The 23,856-nt window shown below is 44.0% G+C and overlaps 1 protein-coding gene across 2 annotated transcripts in view; it reads left to right on the top strand.

Moving 5' to 3' along the window:
• LOC133539050 (SPARC-like protein 1) overlaps nt 1–23,202 on the top strand; it is a 28,374-nt gene extending 5,172 nt beyond the window's left edge. For both annotated transcript variants that reach the window (XM_061881080.1, XM_061881079.1), the window contains exons 4-11: nt 1,574–2,512; nt 3,999–4,092; nt 4,380–4,501; nt 11,502–11,622; nt 11,687–11,823; nt 11,891–12,039; nt 20,685–20,833; nt 20,900–23,202. In XM_061881080.1, the coding sequence (XP_061737064.1) occupies nt 1,574–2,512; nt 3,999–4,092; nt 4,380–4,501; nt 11,502–11,622; nt 11,687–11,823; nt 11,891–12,039; nt 20,685–20,833; nt 20,900–20,928 (1,740 nt within the window). In that variant the 3' untranslated portion in view covers nt 20,929–23,202. The remainder of the gene's footprint in view (nt 1–1,573; nt 2,513–3,998; nt 4,093–4,379; nt 4,502–11,501; nt 11,623–11,686; nt 11,824–11,890; nt 12,040–20,684; nt 20,834–20,899) is intronic.
• The last annotated feature ends 654 nt before the right edge of the window (nt 23,203–23,856 follow it).

Genomic DNA, 23,856 nt, shown 5'->3' with positions numbered 1-23,856 from the left:
GTCTCCATGGTAGCTTATCAATTTCACCTGTTTCTCACGGCCCTGCACACCTGTCCTCACTAATCACCTGCCTTATATAAGCCTGCATCTTTTGTTGTTCAATCTGGGATCCAAGTTTGTTTTCACACAACGGTACGTCTGCTTTGCGCTTTTGCTTACATGCAATTCCTGTATTATTCTCGCGAGCTCTCACGCTGCGCAATTTTATTCATTCTTAGCTCTCATGCTAAATGTTTTGTTTTCCCCTTTGTGTGCCTATGTGCCAGTTTAGTTTACTATTTGTTTATCCTAGCTTTTGTTTGCCTTTTCGTAGCTCCAGTATTTATGTTTTCTAGCACCTTTTGTTATTCAAATAAATAGTTAACCTTACCTTTGCTGTGTTCAATTTCGACGCATTCTCGAGGGAATCGAACCCGGCATCACAATGCCGAACAGGCGTAACCATTTTCTTCAATTAAAAAAGTATCAGTTTCTTTTGACTGTGATTAGTTTTCTACTGAAGTCGCCAGAAAAAAAACGTCTCCCACAAGAACTGTGAAATGGTTTCTCTTAGTTCTCTTAACAAAACTGTTGAAAACATTCATATTGTAAGTCAGGGGTGTCAAACTCAAATACAGAGTGGGCCAAAATGTAAAACTGAACAAAGCCGCGGGCCAAGGTTAAACAAATTAACCTTTTAATAGGCACCCAAACAAGTTTTGCATTGAATATTAAACAAGCAATGTTTATATAACTTTATAGTCACATACAAAATCGAGTTTCAAATTATAATTATTAAAAAAAAGCAATGGCACATCAAATGAAATTTAAATTAAAATTTAAATAAAAATTGGGGAAGCGGGGTTTTGTGGTAGCAGGGGTGTATATTGTAGTGTCCCGGAAGAGTTAGTGCTGCAAGGAGTTTTGGGTAGTTCTTCTGTTGAGTTTATGTTGTGCTACGGTGCGGATGTTCTCCCGAAATGTGTTTGTCATTCTTGTTTGGTGTGGCTTCATAGTGTGGCGCATTATTGTAAAAGTGTTCAAGTTGTTTATACGGCCACCCTCAGTTTGACCCTTATGGCTGTTGATCAAGTATGCCTTGCACTCACTTGTGTGTGTGTTAAAGCTGCATATATTCTGTGACTGGGCCGGCACGTTGTTTGTATGGCGGAAAAGCGGACGTGACGACAGGCTGAAGAGGACGCTAGAGGCAGTGCCTCAAGGCACACCCCCAATATTGTTGTCCGGGTGGAAATCGGGAGAAATTCGGAGTCTCCCGGGAAAATCGTGAGGGTTGGCAAGTATGAGTATCAGCAGTGAATGCAGTGTTACAGAGGCATCAACCCTGTATAATACTGGCGGGCCAGCTCTAATCTTAATTTGATATTACCTCACGGGCCAAATGAAATTACACGGCGGGCCAAGGGCCAGAGTTTGACACCCATGTTGTAAATGATAGTCACATCCCTTAACTTTAGGGCCAAAATCACCAGCTTGTGTAAGACGCATTTTCCGAGGCTCCAGAGACCAAAATATGTGTAGACAATATTATTCCACAATATATTTGTGAAGTTGATCTTCTCTGCCACTAAAGGACATTGTCAGTGAGGAGGCCCACAAGGCGGCCATGGTACCCACTTTAGGGAGTCCTGAAGAGGGCCGCCTGGACAGAGAAGAGGAGGAGGCCAGCTCGGACACGTTTGGGACGGGGAAGGACAAAGGCCAGGCAGTCCTGCTGAGCGAGGAGGAACTGCTCCATCTTCTCAAGAAGGAAGAGGAAGAAGCGAGCGCCGCTGAAGAGCAAACTGAAGAAATGATTCAAGCTGAGAACAAAAGTCATCAGGACCAAGAGTCCTTCGAGCAGGAGGATGTTGCTCCCTTGGACCAAGACCAAGGTAGCACAGAGTCCACCATGGCCACAGACTACGCTGGACCTCCTCTCCAGCTTCTTCCTGGGAAGGTGACAGTCCACAGCCATGACGTCCAGCCCAAAGTAGGCCAAGAGGAGGTTTTTCATGACAACATCACACCACATCAGGGAGCAGCAGGTCCCCAGAACTCCTGGAACAAAAGCACAGGTTGGAGGAATGAGGAGAAAGAAGTCTTGGAAGAAGACTCCCAATTGGATGAGCCAGGACATGAGGCTAATGGAAAAAGGAGGAAATTAAAGAACAAGCCAAGAACAAGAAAACACTCGCCACAAGGGGAGGAAAAAGAAGAGGGACAAAGCCAAGAGGCACCTGAGGGAGGACACAACAACAACAGCAGCAACAACAACAACAACAGTAGCAGCAGCAACAACAGCAGCAACAACAACAACAACAACAGTAGCAGCAGCAACAACAACAACAGTAGCAGCAGCAACAACAGCAACAGCAGCAACAACAACAACAACAACAACAACAACAACAGCAGCAGTAGCAGCAACAACAGCAGCAGTAGCAGTAGCAACAACAACAACAACAGCAGCAGTAGCAGCAACAGCAGCAGCAGCAGAGCGCAGAAGGCCAAGAGGAGACGAGCGGGACAACGGGTATGTCTTCACACTTTTACCGTCATACCCTCATACAACTATGGAAGTGTGCGTATAAAACCCCAAAAATACGCTCGCCCTGATTTTTATCGCCAAATGTGGAGGTGTTGGAATGCCATCATATCCATCTCCCGCCGCTTATTCGAGGTCGGGTCGCGGGGACAGCAGCCTAAGCAGGGAAGCCCAGACTTCCCTCTCCCCAGCCACTTGGTCCAGCTCCTCCCGGGGGGATCCCGAGGCGTTCCCAGGCCATCCGGGAGACATAGTCTTCCCAACGTGTCCTGGGTCTTCCCCGTGGCCTCCTACAGGTTGGATGTGCCCTAAACACCTCCGGTGTTCGGGTGGCATCCTGACCAGATGCCCGAACCACCTCATCTGGCTCCTCTCCATGTGGAGGAGCAGCGGCTTTACTCTGAGTTCCTCCCGGATGGCAGAGCTTCTCACCCTATCTCTAAGGGAGAGACCCAAACTCATTTGGGCCGCTTGTACCCGTGATCTTGTCCTTTCGGTCATGACCCAAAGCTCATGACCATAGGTGAGGATGGGAACGTAGATCGAGCGGTAATTGGCAACACCTGTTGCCAATCAGCCCGCTCCTATTTGTACCTGCTTTGTCTTGTGTCAGTTGCTGGATCATTGTATTGTCATTCGGACTTGTATTGTCGTTGCCACATGTCACTCTTGTGCTACCTGTCATGTCGTCTTGTTACAGCTACTACCTGTCGTGCTACATTTTGTCCTGGTCGTTGTAGCGGTAAGCTGTTTCTCTTAGCATTAGTTATTTCCAGTCTTTCTGTTTGCTATCCACTAGCTTCAATGCTAAAGTTCCTTTTTGTTTTCTAGCTTCCAGTGCTAGCTCCCTTAGTTTGTTCTTCCGCCCACGTGCGTGCTTTTTGTTTGCTCTTGTTTAGTTTTAACTAAATCATGTTTTCATATTCTATGCCTGCTTCCATCTCTGCATCTTGGAGTTCATCAACAAATAACTCCGACACAAGGTCCTGAGCAGTCCTGGGTTCAATCCCGGGCTCGGGATCTTTCTGTGTGGAGTTTGCATGTTCTCCCCGTGACTGCGTGGGTTCTACTCCGGCTTCCTCCCACTTCCAAAGACATGCACCTGGGGATAGGTTGATTGGCAACACTAAATGGTCCCTAGTGTGTGAATGTGAGTGTGAATGTTGTCCGTCTATCTGTGTTGGCCCTGCAATGAGGTGGCGACTTGTCCAGGGTGTACACCGCATTCCGCCCGAATGCAGCTGTGATAGGCTCCAGCACTCCCTGCGACCCTGAAAGGGACAAGCGGTGGAAAATTGATGGATGGATAGATGCTAAACTTCGGATATAAGCGGTGTAGTCACAGGGTCAATCCTTTTCTGCTGCCCTTAAGTGGACAGAATGGTTGTTGCGTGTGCCGGTCCAACATGACATTTATTCATATCCCTTGAAGTTGCATTTATTTCAAAGTTTTCCCTGTGTTTTTGTCCTGTAGGGCCCTTCAGTAGGTCTGAACCCAGTGCAGATAAGAGCCAAAGTGGATCTCTACCCGAGTGCCAGGCCGTCTCCTCGCCCTGAAGCCCCTCCTGGTTGGTGCCTGCCAAATACACATGGATTCAATGGTCACTACTACATCAACAGTCTCAGCGGGGAATCTGCTGAGTGAGGCATTTTGCTCCAACTTCAGCATGAGCAGAGCCATTCTTGCTTCACGGCCACAAGCAAAACACAGCTCTGCCAGTTTAAGGCGGGAATAATGGAGTTAGTCAGTCGGTGTACAAGCTGCCAGGCAGATGGAATGCAAGGGGATGATGTGTTGACCCTGCGGAATGACCTGTCATGTTACATCCATCCGCTTATTTTTGCTTTGCTTCAGATCTGTGCGACAACTTCCGCTGCAAGCGAGGAAAGACGTGCCGAATGGATGCAGACCACCAGCCCAGCTGTGTTTGTCAGGAGCCATCGCAATGTCCCCGCAGCTTGAACCACTTGGACCCCGTGAGTAGAATGGCAGATCAATCATGGAATTGTGGGACTTGGAGGAGGTTCAGTCATTTGCTTCATTACAGAGATGACACAAAACCATTGGCAACTTTCTGGCTTTACAAAACACTCGAGTAAATGAAAAAAATCCGTGGTGCTGTCACAAAGAGGTGGTGACGTACCCCAAGATGCAGAGATGACATACTTGGAAAATGAGAACATGGTTTTAATGTTCAAAAAATAAGGCAAGGAAAACACAAACCAGAAACCAGGAAACAGCTAACAGGGACAGGAGTCGGGATCCAGGGAATAGCTCTCAGCTTCCCAAAAAAAAGGCAGTCAACAGCAAACAATACTCCAGCACTCACTGGAGGGCCAGGCAGGTTTAAAGGGGAACATTATCACAATTTCACAATAAAAATCAGTTCCCAGTGGCTTGTTGTATTTTTTGAAATTTTTTTCAAAATTTTACCGGTCCCGGAATATCCATAAATAAAGCTTTAAAGTGCCTTATTTTCGCTATCTTCAAAACCACTGTTTCCCTGTGACGTCATACAGGGCTGCCAATACAAACAACATGGCGGACAGATGGACCTGTTAACATACTTGGTGTTGTTGTACCAGAGAATCTGGAAGATCTATGCTCAGTAAATTATGATAATCGACTAAGAAAGCTGGACAAAATTATGCAACTATGGAAAGGGAAATCCTTAACCTTATACGGTAAAATATCTATTGTCAACTCGTTAATTATTCCTCAGTTTATTTTTTTGTTTTTGTCATTACCAGCTCCATCACAAAACTTCTTTAAGGTTTATGAACGGAGGGTCTTTGACTTTGTCTGGGACGGCAAACCAGAAAAGATTAAAAGAAAGGTTTTGTACAATGAGTATGAATATGGGGGCTTAAAACTTCTCAACCTCGAAGCTATGTGTCTCTCTTTAAAAGCATCAATTGTTCCAAAGATGTACTTAAATACTGAGTGGTACACAAGTGTCCTGTTGGACAGAAAACATGTATCAAAGAAAATTGTATCCTTTTTTACAAGTGATCCCCTCCCATTATTCTTATGTAGAGAGTCTGCTGGGAAACATGGAGGGGTTCATAAAGGAAACAATCCACTCATGGTGGTGTTTTCAATTTCATGTGCCAAAAAAAAGAGATGATATTTTGCAGCAGATAATATGGATGAACTCTAATATTTTAATAGATGGAAAGCCTTTCTTTTGGAAAAATATGTTTGAAAGAGGAATAATTTTTGTCAATGATATGATCAATGAGAATGGTAAAATTATGAAGTATGATGAATTTAGAACTATGTATGGTGATGCTTGTTCAAGCTTTTCTTTTAATCAACTAACTGGAGTAATTAGGAAAAGATGGAAACAAATAATTAATTATGGAACTACTAAATTACTAGTTTGTAAACCTCTAATAAGAAATTCTAGTTGGCAAAAAGGAACTAAAATTAATAAAAAAATATATAATTTTTATTTAATAAAGAAATCTTTGAAGGCTGTCCCATATAACACATATGGAAAATGGGAGGACTTTTTTGACTGCCCGTTGCCGTGGGATACCATATTCAAACTAATCTACAAAACTACTATCGATGTGCAAAACCGTTATTTTCAAATTAAAATTATTTATAACTTCTTACCAACGGGGAAAATGTTAAAACTATGGAATATGACTGAGTCAGATGATTGCCGCTTTTGCTGTCAGGAATCTGAATCCACCCTGCATTTGTTTTGGTATTGTCATATTGTGTCTTCCTTTTGGGTGGAAGTTGAAAAAACGTGTTCAAGGATTGGTTTGTTTATGAAGCTTGATATAGTTTCTGTTATTTTAGGAGAGTTTATTGACAAGCATGACTTAGTCAATTTAATTATAGTACTTGGTAAAAGGTTTATTTTTAAGGCCAAAAATAGATATTCACTTAGTATTACTTTCTTTAAAACATTTATTCAGTATTTTTTAACTTTAGAAAGATACATGATTGACAACGATAATGATGCCAAAAAACATGAAAAAAGATGGGAAGTCCTTAAAGGCTTATTATGAAAATGTAATAATGTTTATAGATATGCAACAACAGCAACATATATGCTATCTGTTGTTGTGTTCCCTTTTTTTGAGTGTACAAAATGAAAGTGTGTGTTGAATCTGACTTTGACATAATATGGAGTATACACAAATGCTTTTTATGAAAATGTAATTTTGTTTATAGCTTGTTTCCCTAATTTTTGTTGTTGTACATGGGTGAGGGTGTGTGTTGCTGAGGCCCACTTTGACATTGTCTGGACTGGACCTGGTTTTAAAAACCTTTTAGACAAGTCTAATTCCATTAACAACCTGGTCTGATGAAGATAAGGTTATTTTTTATTTATTTTTTTAATAAAATAAAATGAGATTAAAAAAAAAGGAAAACAATGACATTTTTTTTGGATAAAAAAGAAAGTAAAATCATATAAAACAATTACATAAAAAATAGTAATTAATGATAGTGTTAGTGGACCGGCGACACACACAATCATGTGTGTTTCAGGGACTATGTCCCTTGCAGACTGTGTTATATATGTTGTGGGAACCAGCATTTTGGTAGCAAAAAGAAACAACCGTTTTTGTGTGAGTGGGTGTGGCTGGGTGGCTGGAGGAGACCCTGCCCCAAGTGGAGGAGTTCAAGTACCTAGGAGTCTTGTTCACGAGTGAGGGAAGAGTGGATCGTGAGATCGACAGGCGGATTGGTGCGGCGTCTTCAGTAATGCGGACGTTGTATCGATCCGTTGTGGTGAAGAAGGAGCTGAGCCGGAAGGCAAAGCTCTCAATTTACCGGTCGATCTACGTTCCCATCCTCACCTATGGTCATGAGCTTTGGGTCATGACCGAAAGGATAAGATCACGGGTACAAGCGGCCGAAATGAGTTTCCTCCGCCGTGTGGCGGGGCTCTCCCTTAGAGATAGGGTGAGAAGCTCTGCCATCCGGGAGGAACTCAAAGTAAAGCCGCTGCTCCTTCACATGGAGAGGAGCCAGATGAGGTGGTTCGGGCATCTGGTCAGGATGCCACCCGAACGCCTCCCTAGGGAGGTGTTTAGGGCACGTCCAACCGGTAGGAGGCCACGGGGAAGACCCAGGACACGTTGGGAAGACTATGTCTCCCGGCTGGCCTGGGAACGCCTCGGGATCCCCCGGGAAGAGTTAGACGAAGTGGCTGGGGAGAGGGAAGTCTGGGTTTCCCTGCTTAGGCTGTTGCCCCCGCGACCCGACCTCGGATAAGCGGAAGATGATGGATGGATGGATTTTTATTTGGATAAGGGAACGGGTCCAAAAGGGGAGAAACTAAACAGGCTATCAAAACAGAGCTTACCTAACCTCTCAACCAGGGGTCGGGAACCTTTTTGGCTGAGAGAGCCATGAAAGCCAAATATTTCAAAATGTATTTCCGTGAGAGCCATATCATATTATTTAACACTGAATACAACTAAATGTGTGCATTTTTAAGTAAGACCAACATTTTTAGAGTATAATAAGTCTCTTATTCTTTTTAATAACATTGTTATTCTGATGCTAACCAATAATAAATCAAATGTCATGTCTGTTGATCATGTTTTTGTTTGGCCATGTGCTGTTTGTCCTTTGGACTCTTTAAGTTCCTGTTTTTTCCACTCCCTTGTCTGGTTTCCTTGGTTACTCATTTTGTCCACCTGTCTCTGGTGGACAAAATGCCTGCTCACCTGCTTCCCGAGCACTAATCAGAGGCAGAATTAAGCTCGTCTTTGCCAGTCAGTCGCCCTGGCGTCAATGTGATCTTTTCTTGCTCTGTGCTGACTTTTTTCATGCCATGCCATAGTTTCGTGCTTCATGCCATGCCACGTAAGTTTTCTTTTATTTATGTTCATAGTCTGTTTATGCGTTAGCTTTGTTCCTTAGCCCAAGTTGTGCCTCCACTGTGAGCGATTTTTGTTTGTTTCTTTTTTTTAGTTTAAATTAAATCATGTTTTTACCTAAATGCCATGTCCCGAGTAGTCTGTCTGCCTTCCTGGGAGAACGACCCCCCCATTGTGACATAAAATACTTCTTACCATTAATGCAAGTTCTTCAACAAGTGTGGTAGAAAACGGATGGATTTAAATGCATGAGAATGTTTTATATTTTGCACGTTATTTTTAGCACTGTGATTCCCAAGGAAATTATTCATAATTATTGCGTTAAGCAATGTCAGCTAAGATTTATCTGAGAGCCAGATGCAGTCATCAAAAGAGCCACATCTGGCTCTAGAGCCATAGGTTCCCTACCCCTGCTCTAAACTAACAAAATCTCAATAAACTCAAAACGCTCCAGCAGCGGAGGGAAAAAAAGGTGCTAAGAATACCAAATGCAAAATACAACAAAAAGCGCTCCAACGGAGGCAATGCTAAGAAGCTAATCTTACCTGACGAAAAGGTTTACAAACAAATAAACTCCTGTGGATCAAAAGGGTACAAAAACGTGGCAATGACTGTGGACATGGAACGCTGGAGGTACGCACAAAAGATACGGAAACACTCTGGCACGGGACAAAAGGAGGGCGAGACATTTATACACATGAGGGAGGGTGACACAGGTGGGCACAATCAGGCAATCAGGTAGGATGTCAGACCAGTGAAACAGGAGGAAGGGCAAGTGATCTGAAACGAGAGGCAGAGTCAGCATTTCAAAATAAAACAGGAAATGAAAAAACATGAAACCAGACGAAACCCAGACAAGACTTCACCCGGGTGTGACATAAACAAGGTTACTGTGGGCTAAGGAAAGGCAATCATGGACTATTAATGACTGGATGAACCTCATATTTGGTGATGAATGTTTCCCGAATATGTAATGGTCAAAGTGCTGGTGCTGGAACTTTTGTTTGGTGTCGTTCAAATGAGATTCAGGAAGACGACTGCCTGAAGAAAGCGCGTACCGTGAATTGATGAAGGTGGACCCCGACTTAAACAAGTTGAAAAACTTATTGGGGTGTTACCATTTAGTGGTCGATTGTACGGAATATGTACTGAACTGTGCAATCTACTAATACAAGTTTCAATCAATCAATCAATCAAAGCACATTTCCACAGTCATTTCTATGCTATGATGCTGCATGTCAGGTCATGGCTGCCATTACATCTTCTATACACGCACACATTTTGGACACTTTACTTATTCCGTCAATTGAAATGATGTTTGGGGATGATGCATCTTGCCGTCGAGTAAAAACTGTAAGAGCTGTCCTTGAAGAAAGATACACATTGTCAACGTCTTGGCCTGCAAGTAGTCCGGATCTCAATCCAATCAAAAATGTCATCAATCAATCAATCAATGTTTATTTATATAGCCCTAAATCACAAATGTCTCAAAGGACTGTACAAACCATTACGACCAGGACATCCTCGGAAGAACCCACAAAAGGGCAAGAAAAATTCACACCCAGTGGGCAGGGAGAATTCATATCCAGTGGGACGCCAGTGACAATGCTGACTATGAGAAACCTCGGAGAGGACCTAAGATGTGGGCAACCCCCCTCTCTAGTGGACCGAAAGCAATGGATGTCGAGCGGGTCTAAGATGATACTGTGAAAGTTCAATCCATAGTGGCTCCAACACAGCCGCGAGAGTCCCGTGCACAGGAAACCATCCCAAGCGGAGGCGGATCAGCAGCGTAGAGATGTCCCCAACCGATACACAGGCGAGCGGTCAATCCTGGGTCCCGACGAGCGGTCCATCCTGGGTCTCGACTCTGGACAACCAGTACTTCATCCATGGTCATCGGACCGGACCCCCTCCACAAGGGAGGGGGGGACATAGGAGAAAAAAAGAAAAGAAGCGGCAGATCAACTGGTCTAAAAAGGAGGTCTATTTAAAGGCTAGAGTATACAGATGAGTTTTAAGGTGAGACTTAAATGCTTCTACTGAGGTAGCATCTCGAACTGTTACCGGGAGGGCATTCCAGAGTACTGGAGCACGAACGGAAAACGCTCTATAGCCCGCAGACTTTTTCGGGGCTTTAGGAATCACTAATAAGCCGGAGTCTTTTGAACGCAGATTTCTTCCCGGGACATATGGTACAATACAATCGGCAAGATAGGCTGGAGCTAGACCGTGTAGTATTTTATACGTAATTAGTAAAACCTTAAAGTCACATCTTAAGTGCACAGGGAGCCAGTGCAGGTGAGCCAGTATAGGTATATATGTATGTATATATGTATATAAAGGTATATACAGTATAGGTATATATGTATGTATATATGTATATAAAGGTATATACAGTATAGGTATATATGTATGCATATATGTATATAAAGGTATATACAGTATAGGTATATATGTATGTATATATGTATATAAAGGTATATACAGTATAGGCGTAATATGATCAAACTTTCTTGTTCTTGTCAAAAGTCTAGCAGCCGCATTTTGTACCAACTGTAATCTTTTAATGCTAGACATGGGGAGACCCGAAAATAATACGTTACAGTAATCGAGACGAGACGTAACAAACGCATGGATAATGATCTCGGCGTCTTTAGTGGACAAAATGTGTGTTGGAAATAGAAGAAAATGGCGGATGACAAGACTCCAACCTCCAACAGCAATCAGAGAAAGTTGGAGCAAGACTGATGAAGGGTTCTGTTAAATCCATGCATCAGAGCCTGCAAGCTCTTCTAAAAGCCAGAGGTGGTGCAACAAAGTACTTGGGTGTGTTTGGAGTGTTTATTTGTTTTCCATGATTCCATAATGTTTCCCTTAGAATTGAGGGATTTTTTTTGACTCTGCTTGATCTAAAACCTCAACTTTTACTGACTACTTGATTTCTTGGAATGTTTTTTTAAAGCAGGAAAGTTGCCATTTGAAATGACTTTTACTGTAGTTTGTTGTCTGCTCTTTCCCTGCACAACGAAACTGAATGAACAGCCTCCAAGTTGTACTAATCAATATTCTGCAATCAGCACTTTGAGAAGATGACTATAAATGTATGCCACTTATTCCCCTGAAGGTCTGTGGGACAGACAACAAGACGTACAACACATCTTGTGAGCTCTTTGCCACTAAATGCAAGCTGGAAGGCACCAAGAGAGGACACAGACTCCACCTGGACTACACAGGACCGTGCAAATGTGAGAAGGTACACGAAGGATGCACCGACTGTGGCATCATCCTCTCTCTTCTATTTGTCTTTAGTCATCCCTCCATGCGTGGACACAGAGTTGGTCCAGTTCCCGCTAAGAATGAGGGATTGGCTGAAGAATGTGCTGCTGCAGCTCTACGAGCATGACGCCATGTCCCCCGGCTACCTCACGTCCAAGCAACGCTTCAGAGTGGGTTCAAAGGTCTTAGCCGTCGACCGAGTGCGGCCAGCTGTTCAACGTTCTGCTTTCTGCACAGGTGAAGAAAATCTTTGAGGACGAGAGGCGACTTCACGCTGGCGATCACTCTGCGGAGCTGCTGGCTCAGGACTTTGAGAAGCACTACAACACGTACATCTACCCGGTTCACTGGCAGTTTGCTCAACTGGACCAGCACCCGTCTGACAGGTCCGTCAAATATCAGAAAAATGAGCAATTTTCAGTTGTACAATTATTATCTTTACTGTCCGTTTAATTATTGACAGGGCGCACAAACAATTGTTAGTTGCCAAAAGAGTTACACCCCTACTTTTGAGTCAATCGGATGAAACCCGGTAGTGCCAGGGGATCCAGATCCATTTCCTAGAGGACCACAACCCAGTTATGGCTGCCTTCAGAGGTCCATTTGTAACAGTTCATACAGGTGCCGTTCATAATATTAGAATATCATGAAAAAGTTGATTAATTTCAGTAATTATATTCAGCTCTCACTGGATCGGTTCGCAGCCGAGTGTGAAGCGACCGGAATGAGAATCAGCACCTCCAAGTCCGAGTCCATGGTTGTCGCCCGGAAAAGGGTGGAGTGCCATCTCCGGGTTGGGGAGGAGACCCTGCCCCAAGTGGAGGAGTTCAAGTACCTAGGAGTCTTGTTCACGAGTGGGGGAAGAGTGGATCGTGAGATCGACAGGCGGATCGGTGCGGCGTCTTCAGTAATGCGGACGTTGTATCGATCCGTTGTGGTGAAGAAGGAGCTGAGCCGGAAGGCAAAGCTCTCAATTTACCGGTCGATCTACGTTCCCATCCTCACCTATGGTCATGAGCTTTGGGTCATGACCGAAAGGATAAGATCACGGGTACAAGCGGCCCAAATGAGTTTCCTCCGCCGTGTGGCGGGTCTCTCCCTTAGAGATAGGGTGAGAAGCTCTGTCATCCGGGAGGAACTCAAAGTAAAGCCGCTGCTCCTTCATATCGAGAGGAGCCAGATGAGGTGGTTCGGGCACCTGGTCAGGATGCCACCCGAACGCCTCCCTAGGGAGGTGTTTAGGGCACGTCCAGCTGGTAGGAGGCCACGGGGAAGACCCAGGACACGTTGGGAAGACTATGTCTCCCGGCTGGCCTGGGAACGCCTCGGGATCCCCCGGGAAGAGCTAGACGAAGTGGCTGGGGAGAGGGAAGTCTGGGCTTCCCTGCTTAGGCTGCTGCCCCCGCGACCCGACCTCGGATAAGCGGAAGATGATGGATGGATGGATGGATATTCAGAACGTGAAATTTACATATTATATCAATTCATTACACACATAGTGATATATTTGAAATGTTTATTTCTTTAACATTTGATGATTAGTACTGACAATTACTGAAAATCCCAAATTCAGTATCTCATAAAATTAGAATATTAGTTACGACTAGTACCAAAAATATTTTTTAGAAATGTGGGCCAACTGAAAAGTATGAACATGGAAAGTTTCAGCATGTACGGCAATCAATACTTAGTTGCAGCTCCTTTTGCCTGAATTGCTGCAGCAATACGGCGTGGCATGAAGTCCACCAGTCTGTTGCACCCTCAGGTGTTATGAGAGTCCAGGTTGCTTTAATAGTGGCCTTCAGCTCCTCAGCATTGTTGGGTCTGGCATCTCGCATCTTCCGCTTCCTAATACCCCATAGCTTTTCTATGGGGTTAAAGTCAGGTGAGTTTGCAGGCCAGTCAAGAACAGGGATACCATGGTCCTTAAACCAGGTACTGGTAGATTTGGCACTGTGTGCAGGTGCCAAGTCATGTTGGAAAATGAAATCTTCACCTCCATAAAATTGGTCCGCGGCAGGCAGCATAAAGTGTTCTAAAACTTCCTGGTAGACTGCTGCATTGACCCTAGACCTCAGGAAACTCAGTGGACCAACACCAGCAGATGACATGGCACCCCAGACCATTACAGATTGTGGAAATTTGACGCTGGACTTCAGGCAACGTGGATTCTGTGCCTCTCCTGTCTTCCTCCAGACTCTGGGACCTTGATTTCCAAAGGAGATACAAAATTTACTTTCATCTGAAAACATAACTTTGGACCACTCAGCAGCAGTCCAGTCCTTTTTGTCTTGAGCCCAGGCGAGACGCTTTTGACGTTGTCTCTTATTCAAGAGTGGCTTTACACAAGGAATACGACAGCTGAAGCCCATATCTTGCATACGTCGGTGCGTGGTGGTTCTTGAAGCACTGATTCCAGCTGCAGTCCACTCTTTGTGGATCTCCCCCACATTTTTGAATCGGTTTTGTTTGACAATCCTCTCCAGGGCGCGGTTATCCCTCTTGCTTGTACACTTTTTTCTACCACATCTTTGTCTTCCCTTGGCCTCTCTATTAATGTGCTTGGACACAGAGCTCTGGGAACATCCAACCTCTTTGGCAATGACCTTTTGTGTCTTGCCCTCCTTCTTTAAAGTATCAATGGTCATCTTTTGGACAGTTGTCAAGTCTGCAGTCTTCCCCATGATTGTGTGTCATACAGAATCAAAAGGAGAGACCATTTAAAGGCTTTTCCAGGTGTTTTAAGTTAGTTAGCTAATTAGAGTGTGGCACCAGGTGTCTTCAGTATCTGACCTTTTCACCATATTCTAATTTTCTGAGATGTTGAATTTAGGTTTTTCATTGGTTGTCAGCTATAATCATCTCCTTTTTGGCAAAAAACACTCATATGTATCAGTCTGTTTGGAATGAATGTATACATTCTACAAGTTTGACTTTCTAAATGGAATTAATGAAATAAATCAACTTTTTCATGATATTCTAATATGACCAGCACCTGTACATGAATAGAAATGTATAATCGCCTCATAAGATTAGAACACAATTATTTTTCTCTGCAATTGATTATTCAGGTTTTTTTTTTATTGACAAAATGATGAATACGTTGCTTTAAAACCTTAAGTTGCGGTGAAAAGAAGATATTATAATATTCATTTTAATTTTCACAAAAAAAGTAATTTAGTGTTTAATAGAAATGTGCTGATCGATTGGCCTTTGATCAGAATGGGACAATTTTTGTAAAAAAGTATGTGATTTAGCAATTACAAACCCTGTTTCCATATGAATTGGGAAATTGTGTTAGATGTAAATATAAACGGAATACAATGATTTGCAAATCCTTTTCGACCCATATTCAGTTGAATATGCTACAAAAACAACATATTTGATGTTCAAACTGATAAACATTTTTTTTCTTGCAAATAATCATTTACTTTATAATTTGATGCCAGCAACACGTGACAAAGAGGTTGGGAAAGGTGGCAATAAATACTGATAAAGTTGAGGAATGCTCATCAAACACTTATTTGGAACATCCCACAGGTGTGCAGGTTAATTGGGAACAGGTGGGTGCCATGATTGGGTATAAAAGCAGCTTCCATGAAATGCTCAGTCTTTCACAAGGGGCGGTATAGCTCGGTTGGTAGAGTGGCCGTGCCAGCAACTTGAGGGTTGCAGGTTCGATCCCTGCTTCCGCCATCCTAGTCAATGCCGTTGTTTCCTTGGGCAAGACACTTTACCCACCTGCTCCCAGTGCCACCCACACTGGTTTAAATGTAACTTAGATATTGGGTTTCACTTTGTAAAGCGCTGTGAGTCACTTGAGGAAAAAGCGCTATATAAATATAATTTCACTTCACTTCACAAGAAAGGATGGGGCGAGGTACACCCCTTTTCTCCACAACTGCGTGAGCAAATAGTCAAAAAGTTTAAGAACAACGTTTTTCAAAGTGCAATTGCAAGAAATTGAGGGATTTCAACATCTATGCTCCATAATATCATCAAAAGGCTCAGAGAATCTGGAGAAATCACTCCACGTAAGCGGCATGGCCGGAAACCAACAATGAATGACCGTGACCTTCCATCCCTCAGACGGCACTGTATCAAAAACCGACATCAATCTCGAAAGGATATCACCACATGGGCTCAGGAACACTTCAGAAAACCACTGTCACTAAATACAGTTGGTCGCTACATCTGTAAATGCAAGTTAAAGCTCTACTAAGCAAAGCGAAAGCCATTTATCAACAACACCCAAAACTTTGCCGGCTTTGCTTGGCCCGAGCTCATCTAAGATGCACTAATGCAAAGTGGAAAAGTGTTCTGTGGTCTGTCGAGTCCACATTTTAAATTGTTTTTGGAAATATTCAACATCGTGTCATCCGGACTAAAGGGGAAGCGAACCATCCAGACTGTTATCGAGGCAAAGTTGAAAAGGCCAGCATGTGTGATGGTATGGGGGTGCATTAGTGCCCAAGGCATGTGTAACTTACACATCTGTGAAGGCACCATTAATGCTGAAATGTACATACAGCTTCTGGAACAACATATGCTGCCGTCTTTTTCATAGACGCCCCTGCTTATTTCAGCAAGACAATGCCAAGCCACATTCAGCACGTGTTACAACAGCATGGCTTCGTAAAAAAAGAGTGCGGGTACTTTCCTGGCCCGCCTGCAGTCCAGACCTGTCTCCCATGTAAAATGTGTGGCGTATTATGAAGCGTAAAATACGACAGCGGTGACCCCGGACTGTTGAAGGACTGAAGCTCTACATAAAACAAGAATGGGAAAGAATTCCACTTTCAAAGCTTCAACAATTAGTTTCCTCAGTTCCCAAACGATTATTGAGTGTTGTTAAAAGAAAAGGTGATGTAACACAGTGGTGAACATGCCCTTTCCCAACTACTTTCGCATGTGTTGCAGCCATGAAATTCCTAGTTAATTATTATTTGCAAAAAAACTAAGTTTATGAGTTTGAACACCAAATATGTTGTCTTTGTAGTGCATTCAATTAAATATGGGTTGAAAAGGATTTGCAAATCATTGTATTCCGTTTATATTTACATCTAACACAATTTCCCAACTCTTATGGAAACGGGGTTTGTAAAATAAGAGAACTTTATGGTCAAACTTTATTTGCAGATTTGTAAAGCACTTCCTGCTCTCACAACTTGTGATTGGATACACACTTGTGAGTCACAAGTGTGTATCCAATCACAGAAGAGATGAATGTCCAACGCTGCAAAAACTGCCACACTGTTGATTCCGAGGCGAGTTGAATTATGATTGGATAAAAGCTCAAACGTAAAAAACAGCAACACGGGAGCCTATAATGACAATATGATGTTTTACATCGTGAGATCGACAGGCGGATCGGTGCGGCGTCTTCAGTAATGCGGACGTTGTACCGATCCGTTGTGGTGAAGAAGGAGCTGAGCCGGAAGGCAAAGCTCTCAATTTACCGGTCGATCTACATTCCCATCCTCACCTATGGTCATGAGCTTTGGGTCATGACCGAAAGGATAAGATCACGGGTACAAGCGGCCCAAATGAGTTTCCTCCGCCGTGTGGCGGGTCTCTCCCTTAGAGATAGGGTGAGAAGCTCTGCCATCCGGGAGGAACTCAAAGTAAAGCCGCTGCTCCTCCACATGGAGAGGAGCCAGATGAGGTGGTTCGGGCATCTGGTCAGGATGCCACCCGAACGCCTCCCTAGGGAGGTGTTTAGGGCACGTCCAACCGGTAGGAGGCCACGGGGAAGACCCAGGACACGTTGGGAAGACTATGTCTCCCGGCTGGCCTGGGAACGCCTCGGGATCCCCCGGGAAGAGCTAGACGAAGTGGCTGGGGAAAGGGAAGTCTGGGTTTCCCTGCTTAGGCTGTTGCCCCCGCGACCCGACCTCGGATAAGCGGAAGATGATGGATGGATGGATGGATGTTTTACAAAGTAAAATGAACTTTTATCAATTCATGATCATGATTTACGTTAGGTCAACATTGAATGCTAGCATTGTAGCCTTCATAGCTATGCTAATGTTGCTAATGTTATGTCCTCCTAATGTTGGATTCTTGTGTGTGATCTATGGCGTGTGTCATGGTCGACCCACTCCACTGTCAGTGTCCCTGACCCTGCTTCATGGTTGTCCCTGACCCTGCTTCATGGTTGTCCCTGACCCTGCTTCATGGTTGTCCCCGATCCTGCTTCACTGTTGTCCCCAACCCTGCTTCATGGTTGTCCCTGACCCTGCTTCATGGTTGTCCCTGACCCTGCTTCATGCTTGTCCCTGACCCTGCTTCATGGTTGTCCCTGACCCTGCTTCACTGTTGTCCCCAACCCTGCTTCACTGTTGTCCCCAACCCTGCTTCATGGTTGTCCCTGACCCTGCTTCATGCTTGCTTGCCGTGCACCAAGACAACAACCAACAGCACAAGTAGGCCCAGGTGATATGGCCCAAAAATAAAACCTGACATTTTTCCCCTACTTTTGAAAGAATCCAGGGAATAGAAATGACAGCGATAATTCAAAGTGTCACTTTGATTCTATCCAAAAGTAGCAGTTTGAAATGGTGCTGCAAATGTTGATCAATACACAAATAAAGGTATTTAATATAGAGCTTCCTAAGGTGTGTGGAGACTAAAATACTTGTGTAAATAAAGATGTAGCAGGATTAATGGCTGATTCAAAACAGGCTTTTTGTCATGTCTTGTGATTATGTTTTGTTGAGTTATGTTCTGTTTTGTTGAAGACTCTATTGCTCCCTGTTTTTTCACTCCCTTGTTTTGTCGCCACTGTTACTTATTGTGTTCCCCTGCCTCTGATTAGTGCTCGCCCGCTCACCTGCTTCCCGAGCACTAATCAGAGGCAGCATTTGAGCTTGTAGTTGCCAGGCAGTCGGCCTGGCGTCATTGTTGTTGTTAGTTCCATGCTCTGTTCTTGCCACAGTAAGTCATGCTCATTTTTTTTTTTCATGCCAAAGTTCATGCTGTTCTTTTCAAGTCACAGTAAGTGTTGTTCATGTTTTGTTCATGGTTTACGTTAAAGCAGGGGTAGGGAACCTATGGCTCTAGAGCCAGATGTGGCTCTTTTGATGACTGCATCTGGCTCTCAGATAAATCTTAGCTGACATTGCTTAACACGATAATTATGAATAATTTCGCTGGTAATCACAGTGCTAAAAATAACGTGCAAAATTCGAAAAATTATCAGGCATTTAAATCCATCCATCCGTTTTTTACCGCACCTGTTCAAGAAGTCGCATTAATGGTAAGAAGTATTTTATGTCACGATGGGGGGAGATTGCAGCTTGCTGCGGGGTCGTTCTCCCAGGAAGGCAGATGGACTACTCCGGACATGGCATTTAGGTAAAAACATGATTTAATTTTAACAAAAAAAATATACAAACAAGAATCGCTCACAGCGGAGGCACAACTTGGGCTAAGGAACAAAGCTAACGCATAAACAGACTAAGAACATAAATCAAACAAAACTTACTTGGCATGGCATGAAGCACGAAACTATGGCAAGGCATGAAACAAGTCAGCACAGGGCGACTGACTGGCAAAGACGAGCTTAAATACTGCCTCTGATTAGTGCTCGGGAAGCAGGTGAGCGGGCATTTTGTCCACCAGAGACAGGTGGACAAAATGAGTAAGCAAGGAAACCAGACAAGGGAGTGGAAAAAAACCAGGAACTTAAAGAGTCCAAAGGACAAACAGCACATGACCAAACAAAAACATGATCAACAGACATGACATTTTATTTATTATTGGTTAGCTTCAGAATAACAATGTTATTAAAAAGAATAAGAGACTTATTACACTCTAAAATGTTGGTCTTACTTAAAAATGCACGCATTTAGTTGTATTCAGTGTTAAAAAATATGATATGGCTCTCACGGAAATACATTTTGAAATATTTGGCTTTCATGGCTCTCAGCCAAAAAGTTTAAAGTATTAGTTTTGTTTCCTTAGCCAAGTTGTGCCTCCGCTTTTTGTTTGTACCTTTTTTTAGTTGAAATTCAATCATGTTTATACCTGCACGCCGTGTCCTGAGTAGTCCGTCTGCTTTCCAGAGAGAACGACCCCCCCCCCCCCCCCCCCCCCCGTCTTGACATTTTTTCACTGTTTGGGCACCACATCTTCACTGCTTTCATCATACGTCATACTTTGGGTAAACGACTCCACCACTTTTGAGCAGGAGTGTATTTGTTGTCAAACAAACTTTGCAGAATGCCCTCCCGGTAACAGTTCGAGATGCCACCACAGTAGAAGCATTTAAGTCTCACCTTAAAACTCATTTGTATACTCTAGCCTTTAAATAGACTCTCTTTTTAGACCAGTTGATCTGCCGTTTCTTTTCTTTTTCTTCTATGTCCCACTCTCCCTTGTGGAGGGGGTCCGGTCCGATTGTGGCCATGTACTGCTTGCCTGTGTATCGGCTGGGGACATCTCTGCGCTGCTGATCCGCCTCCGCTTGGGATGGTTTCCTGCTGGCTCCGCTGTGAACGGGACTCTCGCTGCTGTGGTGGATCCGCTCTGGACTGGACTCTCGCGACTGTGTTGGATCCATTATGGATTGAACTTTCACAATATCATGTTAGACCCGCTCGACATCCATTGCTTTCCTCCTCTCCAAGGTTCTCATAGTCATCATTGTCACCGACGTCCCACTGGGTGTGAGTTTTCCTTGCCCTTATGTGGGCCTACCGAGGATGTCGTAGTGGTTTGTGCAGCCCTTTGAGACACTAGTGATTTAGGGCTATATAAGTAAACATTGATTGATGTTCTTGTTCGCCTCGTAAAGACTCCCATTTTCTCCACGCGGGTGGATGCTTGGGTTTCAGATGCTGGAATAACTTTGTTGTGCTGTTGCCTCTTTGAAACAAACTTTGCAGCATGCAGTCCATTTTGTTACACGCCAGCTGCCACAAATCTGAACCATTTCGAACAAATATCTCACTCTCGGAAGTTCCTGAGAGGGCAAAACATCCAGAAGTCAAATGTATGGAAAACCTTGACAATCCCGTCTCCTCCGCAGACTGTTGTCTCACTCCGAGCTGGCCCCCCTACGTGTCCCTCTGGTGCCCATGGAGCACTGCACCTCTCGCTTCTTCCAGGACTGTGACGCCGACAAGGACAAGCAGGTGTCCTTCACCGAGTGGACTTCCTGTTTTGCCATCAAAAAGAGTAAGATCCTAGCAAGAGGAACATAGGCCTCATGGCATTGATACTTGTCTCTTTGTCTCCTCACAGACGACATCGACGTCAACCTGCTGTTCTAAAGCTTCATCTTGTACAGTGGGGAAGGGCTTCCTATGGCTCCATCTCGCGTGAGAAGAAGAGGGGCGTTAATCAGCTTGAAATGCAGTCTGCTGTAAATGATGGAGAGTGCCACTCTACAAAGTAACTGACGCTGTGGTCAAAGTTGGAATTGCCACAAAACACAGTTTAAGATATTTGACACCCTACTGCCATCTGGCGGCTAAAGTGGATAGGGTACAACCAATTTGTCACATTTCATGTCTCAGGTACGCCGCAAACAAAGAGGCCATATGAATTTCCGTCTTACTGTAGATCAGGGGTAGGGAACCTATGGCTCTAGATCATGGGTGTCAAACTCTGGCCCGCCGTGTAATTTCATTTGGGCCTTGAGGCAATAATAAATTAACATTAGAACTGGCCTGCCGGTATTATACAGTGGCAGTGCCGCTCTAACACCGCATTCAATGCTAATTCTCATACTTGCCAACCCTCCCGATTTTTCCAGGAAAATCGCAAATTTTAGCCACCCCCCGCCCCGAAAATCTCCCGGGGCAACCATTCTCCCGAATTTCCACCCGAACAACAATATTGGGGGCGTGCCTTAAAGGTACTGCTTTTAGCATCCTCTACAACCTGTCATCACGTCCGCTTTTCCTCCATCCAACAGCGTGCTGGCCCAGTCACGTAATATATGCGGCTTCTACACACACACAAGTAAATGCAATGCATACTTGGTCAACAGCCATACAGGTCACACTGAGGGTGGCCGTATAAACAACTTTAACACTGCTACACCACACTGTGAATCCACACCAAACAGGGATGACAAACACATTTCTGGAGAACATCCGCACCGTAACACAACATAAACACAACAGGACAAATACCCAGAACCCCTTGCAGCACTAACTCTTCCGGGACGCTACAATGTACACCCCCGCTAACAACAAAACTCGATTTTGCATGTCACTATAAAGTTATATAAGCCTTGCTTGTTCAATATTCAATGCAAAATTTGTTTGGGTCCCTAATAAAAGGTTAAGTTGTTCAACTTTGGCCCGCAGCTTTGTTCAGTTTAGAATTTTGGCCCACTCTGTATTTGAGTTTGACACCCCTGCTCTAGAGCCAGATGTGGCTCTTTTGATGACTGCATTTGGCTCTCTGATAAATCTGAGCTGACGTTGCGTAACACAATAAGTAATGAATAATTCCACTTGTAATCACAGTGTTAAAAATAATGTTCAAAATATAAAACATTCTCATGCATTTTTAATCCAGCCATCCGTTTTCTACCGCACCTGTTCAAGAAGTTGCGTTAATGGTAAGAAGTTGTTTATTTATTATTGGTTAGTGTGGGGCTTGCCCTCCTGGGGGTTCTTCAAACCCCCAAGCACCGACACGAGAGCCTGTTTCAGGGTTACAATATTGTTTTATTTTTCAAAAAGTCTCTCAGATGCTTTCCAGCAATTGTATTTCCAGCCCCAACCCAGTCTCTCCTCCTGGCTGTTGCTTATAACAGAGCGACAGGTGATTAGATAACAAGGCCCAGGTGGGTCATCTACGCACCTGTCGCTGCAGGCCCGCAGGCCACGCCCCCTCAACAGTTAGCTTCAGAATAACAATGTTACTACAAAGAATAAGAGACCTATTATACTCTAGAAATGTTGGTCTTACTTAAAAATGCACGTGTTTAGTTGTGTTCAGTGTTAAAAAAAAGATTCTATGGCTCTTAAGGAAATATATTTTTAAATATTTGGCTTTTTGGCTCTCTCAGCCAAAAAGGTTCCCGACCCCTGCCCTAGAATTTAGCCAAGCACATATCTGTAATATTTTAGCAAGATTGCTTCAATAAATGGCCGCCATTGAGCAAGCAACCAAAAGCTTCTATAGTCACTTAGCAACTAAATGTCAGTGACCATTTGTCTAAGAATTAAGAAAATGTTGAGGATTTCCATATTATCTGTATGCTAACATGTCTCCTGAAGCATTTTAACGACTCATTGAGAACGCTATAAATGTAAAAAAAACAACTTTTGTTCCACTTCCTGTATGAGTAATGCCTTTGTGTACTTTCACTTATTTCATTTCCGCCATTTCATGCCACTGGTCAGAGACTGTTTTTTTTTAACTGTTTATTACGCAATCCAAGCTGGGTAAACATTTACAGAGCTAATTAGTGTTGCAGGCTTGATAATAAAGAATGTAATTGCTGTTGAATGTAGCGCCTTGCAGCCTTAGGAGACTGCTTGCTTACCTTCGCTTGCTGCCTGTATCATTAAACCTGGCGTGGAAAGCAGACTGAGATTCTAGTCCTATGTTTGATTTGTGGGTCCAGCCCAATGAGGTCTAAGCCATGCAGCAGACTGAGATTCTAGTTTGATTGATTGATTGACACTTTTATTAGTAGTTTGCACAGTTCAGTACATATTCCGTACAATTGACCACTAAATGGTAACACCCCAATAAGTTTTTCAACTTGTTTAAGTCGGGGTCCACGTTAATCAATTCATGGTACAAATATATACTATCAACATAATACAGTCATCACACAAGTTAATCATCATAGTATCCATCCATCCATCCATCATCTTCCGCTTATCTGAGGTCGGGTCGCGGGGGCAGCAGCCTAAGCAGGGAAGCCCAGACCTCCCTATCTCCAGCCACTTCGTCTAGCTCTTCCCGGGGGATCCCGAGGCGTTCCCAGGCCAGCCGGGAGACATAGTCTTCCCAACGTGTCCTGGGTCTTCCCCGTGGCCTCCTACCAGCTGGACGTGCCCTAAACACATCCCTAGGGAGGTGTTCGGGTGGCATCCTGACCAGATGCCCGAACCACTTCATCTGGCTCCTCTCGATGTGGAGGAGCAGCGGCTTTACGTTGAACTCCTCCCGGATGGCAGAGCTTCTCACCCTATCTCTAAGGGAGAGCCCCGCCACCCGGCGGAGGAAAC

This window comes from Nerophis ophidion, linkage group LG20 (assembly GCF_033978795.1).
Source record: "Nerophis ophidion isolate RoL-2023_Sa linkage group LG20, RoL_Noph_v1.0, whole genome shotgun sequence".
Classification (NCBI taxonomy): Eukaryota; Metazoa; Chordata; class Actinopteri; order Syngnathiformes; family Syngnathidae; genus Nerophis; species Nerophis ophidion.
This window is presented reverse-complemented; position numbering and strand designations above follow the sequence as displayed.